Below are 14,255 nucleotides of genomic sequence, written 5' to 3' on the forward strand. Positions count from 1 at the left end.
GAAGGATTGTTGCCTTACGCAAATACCTTCCCATGTATGAGAATTCACGATGAGATCATGATGGGCATTCTCTTCGGAATGTTGTCTATCAGAACACATTGATTGCAAGGTATTGCCAACATGGATGTGACAAGGAAGCAATGGGCTGTTTTAATGAGTTACTATATGTGAAGGTAAGGCCCTTATCCACCTATTTTTGCACCTTGAAGGCATGTGGCCTTATGCAAGATGTTAACATGGGTGAGGTAATTGATGACGTCTGCTAGTCAACGATTGTTGGAAGAGCATGCTGTACTTGGCAATGCTTTGGTTTATGTGTATGCCAGATATGGTGACCTTGAAAACACAAAAAAGTTCTTGATAAGTGTGTGAAATGTCATCTCTTGGAGTGCATTGATGAAATATATGCCAAACATGGTTGTGGCAAGGAAGCTATGGGCTAGGTGCACTCTGATAGGAACATATTCCCACAAGGGTTGGCCAAGGAAGCTCAACGATGCTTGCACCTTGAAGGCATATGGCCTTACACAAGACCTTCACTTGGGGACAAAATTCAGGACCAAGTTGCTAGTCAGGGGTTGTTGGAGAAAGATGTTGTTCTTGGTGGTGCTTTGGTTGATATGTATGCCAAATGTGGTGCCCTCAACAAAGCACACAAGATCAATAGGGGCATTCTCTCCAAGATGTCCTCCATTAGAACGCGTTGATTGCATGGTATTGCCAACATGATTGTGGCAAGGAAGCTATGGGCTGTTTTAACCAGTTAGTATGTGCAAAGGGAAGGCCTTTATTCAAATATAATCACCTATGCTTGCATCTTGAAGGCGGGTGTCCTTATGAAAAACCTTCAAATGCATGAGGGGATTCATGCTGAGATTGCTAGTCAGGGGCTGCTGGAAGAGCATGTCATTCTTGGTGGTGCTTTGGTCAATATGGAGATGTGGTGCCCTTATGAAAACACAAACAATTCTTGATAAGCATGCAAAATTTCATCTTTTGGAGCACATTGATTGCAAGATATGCGAAACATGGCTGTGGCAAGGAAGCTATGAGTTGTCATAACTGGATGCAAAGTGAGGGTTTCTCACCAGATGAAGTCTTTTGGCATGCTCTAATAGGAGGATATGCCCAACAAGGGTTGGCCAAGGAACATCTAAAATCATTTTGTTGGATGCAACACACCTTGGGAAGTGTCCGTGGAAGAAGCAATATTTGTTACAAATTTCACACATAGATAGGAAGAGCATGATAAGTAATCAAAAGCAATGAGTCAACCTTTTTGATCGGATTAAAATCATGTGCTCAATAGAAGGATTAAGGATTCGTACCGTCAGTACCCACAATAGTGGTTGTTTCAGAAAGATACATATTTATGAGATTGCTACCCAAGGGGCTGTTGGAAGAACATACCGTGCTTGGTGGTGCTTTGGTCAATATGTATACCAAATGTGGTGCCCTTAAGGAAGCACAAAATGTTTTTGATGAGATTTTTGTGTGAAATGTCATCTCTTGGAGTGCATTGATTGCAAGATGTGCGAAACATTGTTGTGGCAAGGAAGTTATACTAGATGCAAAGTGAAGGTTTGTGGGTTCCTCGCAAGACGAAATCCCTTGCCTCCTCTAATAAGAGGATACACCCACCAAGGGCTACCCCAGGAAGCTTTGAAATGTTTCTGTTAGATGAAACACGACCTGAGCTTGCATTCTTAAGGCACATTTTCTTATGCTAGATAGAGTATTGCCAACCTAAGTCACCATGAGATTATTAGTTGAGGGCTCCTTGAGAAAAGAGGTTATATTGGCCATGTTTTGATAAACATATATATGATGAAAGAGAGATCTTTTGGAATGCATTGATCATAGGGATAATGGGAGGAGGCTTGCAAGCATGTCACCAAGCTCAATGAGAAAGGTCAACATTACGTTCGCTGTGGAAATCAACAAATGAGGATCAAAATAAAAAGATACGTAACTGTCTCTCAATTCTTCTCTTAGTACAAAAATGCAGTGAAATGAACACACTGAAATTTGCACGCTGCTGTGGGAATGTCACTTTCCCTTGCATTTTAAAATTTAGGGAGGACTGTGCAAACTCCCCCGTGTCGTGGGAATGGCACTTTTTCCCCGTAGTATAAAACTTAGGGAGGACTGTGCAAACTCCCCCATGCAAGGAAACTTGCATGTTTTTCTTTTTCTTTTTCCATTATAAAAACGAAACAATAAGTATAAAACTATTAGAACTGATTCCAAGTATTAATTTACGTAAACTCTAACCTCTGTTATGATTCTTTTGCGAAGTATACAAATCAAAATTGGGATATCACGACTGCAACCCATGAGACAACGTAAAAAAACAAGGCAACATGCTTTTGATGAAAACAAAGCTCAATCTTCCTCCTCCTCTTCTCTCTCTCTCTCTCTCTCTCTCTCTCTCTCTCTCCAGTTCTCTTCTTCATCGATGTATACTCTTGTTGAATGTTGAGTGACACAACCATATAATAGCAAACAGATTCTAAAACAAAGGACAAAACTGCTCTTTTTTATTGCATTTGGCTTAGCTTGAATTCATTCACATTCTTATACAATCAACTGCTCTTTTTTATTGCATTTGGCTTAACTTGTATTCAATCACATTCTTATACAAATGACAACAGAAGAGAGTGAGACGGGTCAAATAAATAATACTATTGAGAAGCGATTTTAAACATGCACTTTGCTTCAATTAATCTGGCTTCACTTCAACTAAATACAAATACAAATAACAATAACAAATCACTCTAGGAAGTAGATGTTAAAAACAAAACATCCTACTTAACAATGACTTGGTCACGTCTGTTTGCATTTTGAAAGAATTTGACACTAGGAAACTCATTTGTGTGAAGATTCGTTAGAATCTTCCCCACTCTCCCAGCCCTCACCTCTTCCTACACTGTACACGTCACCTTCTTGCGTGACCTTGTCTTCCTGCACCTGCCTCCCTTTCCTAGGTGCACGACTCTATGCATGAAGACCGCGAGCTATCGAGCTCCAGCTAGAGAACAAGCGAGCACACAAACCTGCTTCCCATGGGATGAAATTCACGGGCTAACAATGCTTGTGCCCTGCATCTGCCTACATGCTTACAAGAGAGAGAGAGAGAGAGAGAGAGAGAGAGAGAGAGAGAGAGAGAGAGAGAGAGAGAGAGAGAGAGAGAGAGAGAGAGAAATGAAATGAAATGTTATATTAATGTCTTCAAAAGGCCAAAGTGACCTATGAGAGAGAGAGAGAGAGAGAGAGAGAGAGAGAGAGAGAGAGAGAGAGAGAGAGAGAGCCTGCTCTGCATAAGCTCACATACATCTGGGGCGCTTATGGACTTCGGAGGCAAGACCTGAATAGCAAGCTCTACCGCCACGCGAGAGAGAGATCGTTGCATGCAAAATGAGCGAGCACGTCGACAAGAAAGAAAACTATGAAAATTCGAAATCTGAGATTTCTCAAGATTCCATTGAGAAGTACATTTTCTGAAATCGTAGGAACATACTGCACGGTGTTTTTTTGCTTTGATGAGTGCAAGGTATGCCTTGGGCTTGCAATTTGTTGGATTGCTTTGATTTAAGGATTTGCTATTGTTAGGAGCAAGATTAACAAGATTCGAGTTCTTCTCTATGAACCCAAGGAGAGGATTGTTTCCAAATGGAAACACACGCACTAACAATTTGAAGCAAAGTATAAATAAGCTGCTACACTAGTTTACTAATTAAGCTGCTACACTAGTTCACTAGTATAAATAAGCTGCTACACTAGTTTACTAATTAAATTCTACTGCAATTAATGAAATACTTTAGAAACGATTTTCCACATTATAAAATCTTATATTATATGTGTGTCATACAATTTTTCTTGCTTTTTACCTATGCTTCGTTAGTTGAAATGTAGAGGATGAAAAGTGAGTAGAAGTTAATTCGTCTCCAAAGTTCAAGCAGAAGTAAGAGCACTACTTTAGTTTACCAGTAATAGTTCAAGCAGAAGTAAGAGTTTACCAGTAACATCGCTTTACTTCGTCTCCAAAGTTCCAGCATCTTCCTTATGTCTGTATAAGACCTCTCTGCCTCTCTCCCTCACGCACACAAGCACGCACGCAGACAGTCAAACACATAAGCACGCACAGGCGACGCTTCAATGGCGGGTACAGGTCCTAACTGGCAAGGTCTTCTCAAGTGGAGTCTTTCTCATTCCGATGGAACTTCTTCTGCACGTCAACTCAGGTTCACTCGTCAAACTGAGAGAGAGAGAGAGAGAGAGAGAGAGAGAGAGAGAGAGATATGCCGGGTGTTATCTGGTTACAGTGATGAGGACAGAAAATGGTTCATGGAAGCTATGCAAGGACAGACTTTGGATGTTATAAGACGTATGAAGGAAATTTCAACGGTCATGAATGTGCCTGCAGACGTCCTGCAAGCGCAAGGAGTCACGGATGATGATTTGGAAGGTTAGATTCTGTCTACAGAGTTTTGTTTTCGCTCAAAGTGAAGTGCATTTGCCCATTTGTCCTTTTCATAACGGCTTTCATGCCGACTGGCGATCTTTGTTACCCTTTAAGTTCCCAGGGCTGCACCCCGACCAATCATGATTGTAAGTTGACGGTTCCATGATCCTTTGCAAAACATTGTTGGTCATGGAGTATACTTGTCTTTCTCGTATGCTTTTTACAGCAGACCAGCAAGAAGGTGGAGATCACAACTTGGTTGATCTGATATCAAAGGTTTTGGTTTGATGGATGGGTTTTGCTAAGTGTGGCTTGGGCCTCAGATCTTAAAACTTTGCATAAGTCCATGTAAGTAAGATACAAAGGATATCTAATCTAAATTAGAAAAAGGAGGTGAGGAGCATCGAACATGATAATATAGCTTCTTGTGCTGCTTTGCACGAGCGCTTTTTGGCATGTTGCATGCCACTTTGTTGTCCGCTACCTTTTGCTTGGCATTTTTAAGGAATTTATATTATTTATGTACATGAGGGGAAGTGTTCCGTGGAGGGGGAGGGGGGGGGGGGGGGGGGAGGGGGATCTAAACCCTCTATCTATCCAATCAAGTCACCGAGGCATATTGGGAAATGGATCTTCCATAGACCTAAACAGTGACGAGAGGAACCTCAAGTGGATCCATCCAATCAATGTTGTTTTTCCTATCCTTTTTGGAAACTAAGTCCAAGCTTCTATGAAGCGTTGTTGAAATGAGTTCGTGTCACAAATTGCTGATGAACAAGCAACATCAGAAGAAGAAGAAGTCCTATCAACCTATGGGACCTCGTCCGATGGGGCCCAAGTGACATAAAGGAATTAAAATAAAGCTAGACCCTTACACACATACACACACACACAAAAGATAGCGTAGAAGCTGATGATGTGGCAACAATACGGATTTTCGAATTTTGCGTTGACTGTTGACGTGGCATCCTGTACGGATTGTTTGGGGCCAATACTCTCTGGGGTGGAATTCCACCACTTCGTGTCACGTGGGCTCTCTCCGTTCAGTTTCAGTTGTTATTGAAGTGCTAAAAGTTTGTTCAGTCTGTTCTTTTCTATTGGCACGTAGTGCCCATCTTGTGACAGTTCCTCACAAGTTTCTTGGATCACCATTAATTTGCCTATGAAATGGACCATAATCATGGGAGGAGTTTTCTAGGTTGACAAGTAAGCCTATCCTTTGTTTTTTTATTCAAATGAAAAGGCCATTCATGACACATTTAGCCTCCTTGCAACTCCTAGGATTTATCAGACAATTGGCTTGAGAAGCCTTGTAACAAGAATTGAATGTACCACATTTTACAAGACGTTTCATGGCAAAATTATTGAATTTAAATAAAGAGAGAGCGAAGGAGAGTCGACACGACACGACAGAGGTTTGAGCCAAATCACACTGGCTCAAAGATTGACGCCGCTTTCGGTATGTCTTTATTATTACTCTTTGCAAAGTACAACTCCCGAGGGTCCAACACTGTCTGAGACTCTTCGTCGAGATGTTCTTCGTAAGAGTGGTCCTAGGTGTTAGAGTTTTGGCAACTCAAGTGAAATGCCCAATGTGATCGTGTTATTTATTTTGGCTTTTAGGTATTTATTTTACTTATTTGTCAAAGTCTGGGTAGCGCAATTTATTGAGGTTGGTATATATGGCATATGAAACTGTCACAAAGTGATGGCATGGCATGACCAATTGGAAGAGAATGCCTTCTTACCCACACTCTGTTGTCACTTATGGGCAAAACTCAGCCTCCTCTCTCAAAATGGGCGCCCCCTCTTCATGCTGGACTTCGCAAATAGCTCACAGACCACCATGTGTCCAGTTTGCCTCTTTTGAGTGAAATCTCCTAGTACCCACCAACTCATAAGTGCAGGGAGGGGGCCTAAATGACTTTGAACTGAGCCTAGACACCCTTTTACTGCTCGGATTCCAGTGTTGGTCGCCCCGACCAACTCTTGGCGACAAGGTCTTCTCGTCTGTGGGTGAAACTCTCGGCCGTCGTCCGTTCCACACTGGCCACGCAATGTCCGGCCATTTGCAACTTCAAAAAGAGGGTCCCAAAAATTAAATAAAAATCATTAGAAAGAAACCAACAGTCGAGCCTCCAATTCAGGTGACATGAAGTTGGCTTTGGATCCTCCGTCAAAGCAAATGAGGGCTTCCTGATCCTTTACTTTGCCCCTAGCGCAGCAAAGTTTCGTACTTTCGTCTATCTGAGTGGGGCAGTCCCCATGCAATCCCGTACTAGTCTTGCTTTCATCTTGCCTTTTTTGCCACGTTCTTCCGTTGCTTTAGAACTCTCAGGCCTTTCTTTAGTTTGTCCTCGTTGTGCCTTTTTCGGGCACTATGCGGAGATGTGTCCTTGTTCTCCGCAACCAAAACACTTCCCCTCTTTGAGATAGTCGGCTTTCTGTTCCATAGTCAAACGGGGTCGTGCATCCTTTTTTTCTGGGAGTTCTTCTTCTTTCTATTGTCGTTTGTCGAGGTCTGTCTGGTCCTCTCAATCAAAACTTCATCACTGGGGTAGGTCAAGTTACTGAATGTATCGAGAATCCCTGCTTAGCATGTCCCATCAATTGTTATATGGACTCGGACTTTTGATCACCTGCACCCACTACAATAGGCTTACAATCAAGATGATCAGCCCCAGATCAATCTCCTCTCTCAAATTTGGGTGCCTCCAGTTGAGGTGGCTTGCAGATGAGCTTGGGTTGCGCCATGTGTTCAGATTGCCTCTTTTGAGTTAATTTGCTTGTACCCACCAATTTATAGAGTGTCGCGAGGGGCCTAAATGACTTCGAAGTGAGCTTAGACATACTTTTATTGCTCGGATTTCAATGCCGATTGGCCCGATCAACTCGTGACTACTTGGCCTTTATTGCTGGGGGTGAAACTCTCGGCCGTCAGCCTTTTCACACTGGCCATACAATGTCCGGCCATTTGTGACTTCAAAAAGAGGGTCCCAAAAATCAAATAGAAATCAAGGGAAAGAAACCAACAACTAAGGTTAGTGGTTGTCAGCCTCATGACCGGGGGGGGGGGGGGGGGGGGGGGGGGGTGAACCACGTTTGGGGCAGCACCGAAACGTTCAAGGTGAAGCCAAAAAATATTGGCGGGCTCGAGGTTCTTTTTGGTTGACCAGGGGCATATTTGGGCTGCATGTGCCCCCCACAACTATAGTTTAGCAAGGGATTCGATGCGAGCCATCCTCGAGCCATGTTTTGTTCTTGATAGGCTGACATGTTTTGCGTATGCAATAATTGGATCCTTGGCTGATGGAATAACATCATGGATCGGGAACAATTTATCATCCCATATTCCTCGTGCTATCGATTCAGTGGGGGAGGAGAGGGTGTTTCTTTTCTTGTCAACATAATTTACAGCACTTAGATACTTTTGCTAGATTTCGGTAAGTGAGAAGAAGAGGGGGCAGACTATTACTCCGCTTGAGTTCCTTGAGCACTATGTGATGGTGATTCTTGGAATAGACAATTGGCTTGGCAACCGGGCCTAGTGACAATCTTAGGTGAGGTGAGACAAAAGACACTGAATCCTCATGGGAATGGTTGTAAATCAGGACTGACATCGACCTTGGGACTTGTTACTGATAGGTTGGATTCATGATTTGGGAGTTCTAATACCATGGGAAGCAGCTAGCTTCATTTTGTATTTCTGTGTCTTTTTTGTTGTTTTAATTTTGGGCTGAGGTCCTTGCTAACTTTGAGGTGTGGCTGTCTGTTGCTGTGCCTGTTGCATCCTGTGAAGTGTGTGCGGGTCATACTAGTGTCCCCAGATTTGTGAGTTTTTTAGCTGTATTGTAGAGCCCTGGATACAGTCTCTTTCTTGAGAATGTCCGGGGCTTTTCAGGAACATACATACAGCCTTTCTCTGTAACAACAAAAGAGAAAGTAGTCAGTCATTTTTGATTTGCAGCACATCAGCACAGTCGGGGAACATCACAAGGCTCTTTACTGCATAATCACTTGCGATTCTTTTTCAGTATGTAATGCAAAAAACTTGGCAGTTTAGTTGGGAGTTCTGGTGGTGGTAGCTTGTGGTTTTTTGTCCTCATTGGTTTATGAGTTCTATCATGGATTTTCAGCCATGTTGGAGGAGTTGCAATCACATGTGGAGTCCATTGACATGGCAAATGGTTAGTCTTTCCAACTTCACACAGATTGCCTCTAATTGTATGGAGAACAAAAAAATACCCTTGTATTCATGACGATTTACGACACTCATCTTTTGCAGACTTGCATGCTATAGGAGGGCTTGTACCTTTGTTGAACTACTTGAAGAACCCTAATGCACGTATCAGGGCCAGAGCTTCTGAGGTCGTGAGTACCATGGTTCAAAATAATCCAAAGTGCCAGCAGCTTGTCATGGAGGAGAAAGGTTTAGAATCACTGCTGAGCAATTTCATGTCAGATCCAGACATGACAGTGCGTACAAAGTCCTTGGGAGCCATATCATGTTGGTTTTATTGTTTTGTTTCACAAGATTGAGTTGCAACGGCGTTGTCTAGAGTTTGAATCTTTTTCTGTTCATGCAGCTTTGATTCGAAATAACAAGCCTGGTGTTGCTGCTTTTCGATTGGGAAATGGCTTTACGGGGTTAAAAAATGCAGTAGTATCAGACAATTCACGGCTTCAGAGGTAAGAAGATTTTTTTGTTTTACAAACAACCCCCCCCCCCCCCCCCCCCCCCCCCCCCCCCCCCCCCTCTCCTCACAACACACACACACACAAACACCACCACCACCACCACCACCGGGCCAATTTAAAAAAAAGAAAAAGAGAATAATCACATGCATACATGCACACACAAAGTGACACTTGTGAGAAGGTGCCAACTGCTGACCTTGGTGGATGGCTAGTATTTGAGATTAACTGCATATCTTGTGAATTAGTTCACATTAAGTGGCTCTGATGCGTTTTCAATAGGATCATGTTCTTGATTCTTTGTTATTGAAGGTTGCATACATAGTCTATCTGTGGATTGATACATGTTTTGTGTGGACGATGCAGGAAAGGCTTGCAGGTTTTGCAGTATCTTCTACATGAGAACCCCAATGATAATGCTGTTGCTGCTGACCTTGGCTTTATCAGATTATTGACCGGCTTGGTGAACAATGCTGATGCAGATATTCGGCAAGCAGCTCTGCATAATCTCGTGGAGATGGCTCAGAATGGCAAGGTAGGGGGGCTAGCTCCGGCTAGTGAGGACAGCAGTGCTGTTAGGCAGGCATTAGCGTCTCAAATTGCAAACATTGAGAGTATGCCGGCAGAGGAATTGGGGCCACTCAAAGAGGAGCGCATGCTACTTGATAATTTGTGGCAAGCGTGCTTTGATGAGCCATCTTCTCTGAGGGAGCATGGGCTGTTGGTATTGCCAGGCGACAATGAACCACTGCCTGATGTTGCAAGTCGGATGTTCGAACCTCCTCTAAGAGCTTGGGCAGTTCCAAAAGAACGCAGTGAGCCACAAGAAGATCCGACAGCGCAAAAACCACCTCTCCTTCTAGGTGGGGCTCCACCCAGTAGTTAGCTAGGTGCGTACCTTACAAAGCTGAACAGCATTATGTTCCTTCGTCAGGTCATCTACTTAAGTTCGTATCTTGAAGACCCACAATTTTCGTGAAACGCATGGAGCTCCCCCTTCGGCATGGAAATGGTTTTTTTGAAGCTGGACTTGTGTGCTTCCATGCAAGCTGTTTTGTTAATATATTGTCTTGTCACTTTCAAATGGTTACAGCAGCTCTCTTGCTAGGAGGCAATTACTCAGCACAGATGTTGCGCCTGGGTAGTTGCCATGTTTGCTGCTTTTGGTCTTTTCCATTGGGCTAGCATCGCTACTTGGGAAATTCCTTGCTACCTTGTACACCTGTCTCGCCATGATTTGTCAAATTATGTTTAGAATCATCTGACTTTCGTGTTGGTCTACCTAGCCACGTGCAGATATCTACAGCCACATGCGGGTGGGGGACATCATGTTTCGAGTGATTTTAAGAGCTTAGTCCTTTATTTTGGGCAAGGAGTGGGAGTTTAATGCACAAGACAAAGATTACAACGCACGGTCTAATGAAAAAATGTGGTTACACTTTCCAAATTTTGTTATTTTTATGTCACTTGCAAATTAGCAGTCTTGAAAACATTGTTGTTTGCCAGGTACCAATAGTTCCACTTAATTGTAAGGTGTGAGCTTTGTCCTAGAGTCAGTAGAGTATGAGTCGAAGAGGGAAAAGGTGGAATTATCCCACGTGTTGACGCAAGGTTGTAGGGCTACTTAAAGTTCATTTCATGAATAAACAACCCATTACATTTTGCATTGCATCTCTCTTGTTTATGGTGAGCCTGTGATAACTTAGCAACTACTCAAGATTGTGTTATGAGTCCAAGTTAATTGCAATTATCTTGGAGCTTATTTCGCTCAAGTGATAATCTAGTCAACACACTCGCTTGTGTGCATGATGTTTGTTTTTCATCCATCTTAGCTAGCACGATTCCATTACCATCAAGTGGTATCAGAGTTATGCTAGCTAGGTTAGTTATTACGATTAAACATTCCTTAATTATTCTTGGCAAGATCCTTGATTATCAACTATTTTCCTCTTGAATAAGAGGTCTTGAGTGCAACTCTCTTACCTTGGATATATCTTGAAGGTTTGTTGGGATGATTATCTATGACGTTAAAATTCTCTTCTTTTTCTCCTCCTACTCTCCCTTATCTTGAGCCTGTCCTTGAGTCTTGCAACTCTTGGGCCACTACTCTTTGATCATTTGTAGCATAATTAGTGTTAGGCTTCGGAGCTCCCTAAAAGCTTAGGCAATTCAAGGGCCCTTTGCCACAGCCCGTAGCCAGTAAGCCGAAAAGACAAAGTAGGCGCATTTTCTTTGGGCCACAAGCAACTTCTTCCCACGAGCTTCAAGGCCATCCAAAGGGGAACTACATCAAACTTTAAAAGCTTCACCATCGAAACTTCAAAGGCATTGATTCCTCCAGCATTAAAAAAAATTTAAGGCTTCACCAAGTATCAAAAGAGGATTCTCTCAAGCAATTGGGCTCCTTCAAAGGAATCATAAAACACGGCAAATTTCCAAGAAATTTCCAAGAGCTTCAACAACTTTGTGAATAGGGGCTTCACTCCGGTAAAGAGGAGTTTCACAAAATCAAAGGAATTCTCTCTCTCTCTCTCTCTCTCTCTCTCTCTCTCTCTCTCACACACACACACACACACACACACACACACACACACACACACACACAACAAAAGAATCCTCTTTCTCTCTCTCTCTCTCTCTCAACTCCAAAAACTTTGCAACAGCCAAGTACAACTTTTACAATGTACGTCACTTTATCCATCATTCTGCGGAAAAATTTCAAAATTCACTTCGAGGGGAGGGAAAATCGGCAACAACAGCATTAGCATCCGCATTAGCAGTTCTTTCACATCAGTATTTTTGCATTGCACATGTTTTTTCATAAAGCTAAACAAAAGGGCGAAAGAAATACTTGTTTGAGGGGACGATACAAAGACAAAGACAAAGACCATGAAGCAGTTGAACACAAAGCATTGAAGAAGACGAAGGTGCTCTTGGATTAGATCAAAGCAGACATTTTTTCAGGATTTTGTTCTTGGATTAGAGCGTTGTTTTTGCTCCTGGATTGGAATGTTATGTTGTTTGTCTCTTGGATTGGGGATATATGTTGTCTTTGCTCTTGGATTGGAGTGTTGTCTGTCTTCATCCAGCTGTAGCTTAAATTTCAACGGGAGGATTCTTTTTTTATTGTCATCATGTGGATACCATGTGTCATCTTTAGTGCATAAAGAACCTTCATTTGTATTGTCCTATTCCAAACCTCAAGGGGAGGATTGTAAGGTGTGAGCTTTGTTCTAGAGTCAGTACATTATGAATCAAGGAGGAAAAAGGTGGAATTATCCCACACGTATTGGTGCAAGGTTGTAGAGCTACTTAAAGCTCATTTCATGAATTAAATAACCCATTCCATTTTGCATTACATCTCTCTTGTTTATGGTGAGCTTGTGATGACTTATCAACTACTCAAGATCATGTTTATGATCAAAGTTAATTGATCTTCGAACCTAATTTGCTTGAGTGATAATCTAGCCAATACACACTTGTGTGCACGATGTTTGTCTTGCATCCACCCTAGCTAGCATGATCCCATTCCCATCATTAACAACCACTTCTCTCTGCTCTTAGCCTAGGTAATCGTAGCACATTTACATCTAAAACAACTCGTATTGGAAACACATTTACGTGCGAAACAACTCGTAAGCAACGAGCGATGAGGAGTTAGCGCACATTTGTGCAATATTGTGCATCCAAAACCATTAATACCTGAGAGTATGACCGTTGAGAAATATAAACTTTGAACAATTATCTTTTATAAAGTAGTTGATCTAATCCAAACCTTCATTGACTTAATTCATGCAATAACTCTGCTCCTATGTTGAGTACCTAACCTTCTGTTTCAGGTTTCTATCCAACTAGTCTTTTAAGTTGTAGGTGTATTATCTAGTATGCATGATGGTGATCATTACACCTTTCACACCAATTAGGTTTGAAGTTCTTGCTTGATTGGGAGGTGAGTGAAGAACATAAATAATCTACTTAAGCTAGATGAGAACAGATAAAGAGAAATGCTAGAACAAGTAGTAGTACAACAATGTCAACAAAGTTAAGGGGAAGCAGTACTTATAGAGCTAGACTCAAACATAAGCTCTCAATTTTCCAACCAGTGTTGTCCGAGTCTAAGCAAGAGCTCGTGTCAGGAGAATGCACTCTAGATTGAAACTTTTCTACAAGATGATGATGTCTACTCGGATTTGGAGAGGTATCAAATGCTCTATAATGGGGCCAAGCGAATGATCAAGAAATGTAAGATCATCAACTATCATGAAAAAAAGACATGGAGTCTCCATCCCAATGTCATTCAGGTGCTGGATAGAATACCTGAATTTGTTCTCACACAAGATGATCTACTAGTGAATTCCCAAAACAAACAACTCACCACAATGAATAGTTCAAAGTTTGTGCATTCAATTAGAAATGTTAATGGGAAACAAATTAGTATATATAAATGCATGCATGATATAAGAAATGAGATTAAGGCCATATTGGTAAAGGTGTAAATCGCCAAAAGACTGTTGGACTATAGGGTTATGAGTCTACTAGAAAAGAATGCATCCAACAATGCAACAAGAAAAGCAAATTTTCCTCAATGACACTGAGGCAATGCTAGACTCATCGGTACTAATGTATGCAATACCCACGAAGGACAAGGAGCTACCATGTTTATATCCCAAGTACAACAAGCCGAATGATCAAATCAAATATGCCAGAATTGTCAATCAGATTCGGGAGTGGTATGAGTAGAACAAGGTGCTTTGGGTGGCTTGGAAAAATGTACTTAATGAGACAAAACAAAAGACCACCTTGTCTAAACTTCAAGATGATTTGGTAAATTTAAAAGGAATGATGATGACTTAGTTGGAGGGGCCATATGTTTACTAATCAAGTGTACAAATGAATTGCTTCAACTCTCTACAAGGTATCCAAGATACCTGAGAAAAAATTGGCTAGTAAAGCAAGGTCTAAACCAGAGTTTAGAGAGATGATTGAAGTCCTTTTAAACACCATCTCTTTGATTTGTCATGACTAAAGTCCTTTTTGAAGCTCGGATTGAAGCCAACCAAACACACAGATCAGAGAGATGACTGAAGTCCTTTTT

The 14,255-nt window shown here is 41.9% G+C and overlaps 1 protein-coding gene across 1 annotated transcript; it reads left to right on the forward strand.

Annotated features, from left to right (window-relative positions):
• Window positions 1–3,993: 3,993 nt before the first annotated feature.
• On the forward strand, window positions 3,994–10,420 carry LOC147445447 (uncharacterized). The gene is made up of 6 exons (XM_086524975.1): window positions 3,994–4,244; window positions 4,326–4,468; window positions 8,602–8,652; window positions 8,751–8,972; window positions 9,052–9,154; window positions 9,527–10,420. Exons 1-6 carry the CDS (start codon window positions 4,159–4,161, stop codon window positions 10,044–10,046), a joined length of 1,125 nt encoding a protein of 374 aa, XP_086381101.1. The 5' UTR covers window positions 3,994–4,158; the 3' UTR covers window positions 10,047–10,420.
• Window positions 10,421–14,255: the final 3,835 nt, after the last annotated feature.

The sequence above is a fragment of the Adiantum capillus-veneris genome, chromosome 12, assembly GCF_014529385.1.
Source record: "Adiantum capillus-veneris isolate H3 chromosome 12, ASM1452938v2, whole genome shotgun sequence".
Classification (NCBI taxonomy): Eukaryota; Viridiplantae; Streptophyta; class Polypodiopsida; order Polypodiales; family Pteridaceae; genus Adiantum; species Adiantum capillus-veneris.

Excerpts from the sequence above, each read along its gene's own strand:
- LOC147445447 (XM_086524975.1), top strand. The coding sequence starts at position 4,159 with ATGGCGGGTACAGGTCCTAACTGGCAAGGTCTTCTCAAGTGGAGTCTT. Across the intron at positions 4,245-4,325 it reads TCTTCTGCACGTCAACTCAG|TGATGAGGACAGAAAATGGT; the intron begins GTTCACTCGTCA and ends ATCTGGTTACAG. Across the intron at positions 4,469-8,601 it reads CACGGATGATGATTTGGAAG|CCATGTTGGAGGAGTTGCAA; the intron begins GTTAGATTCTGT and ends ATGGATTTTCAG.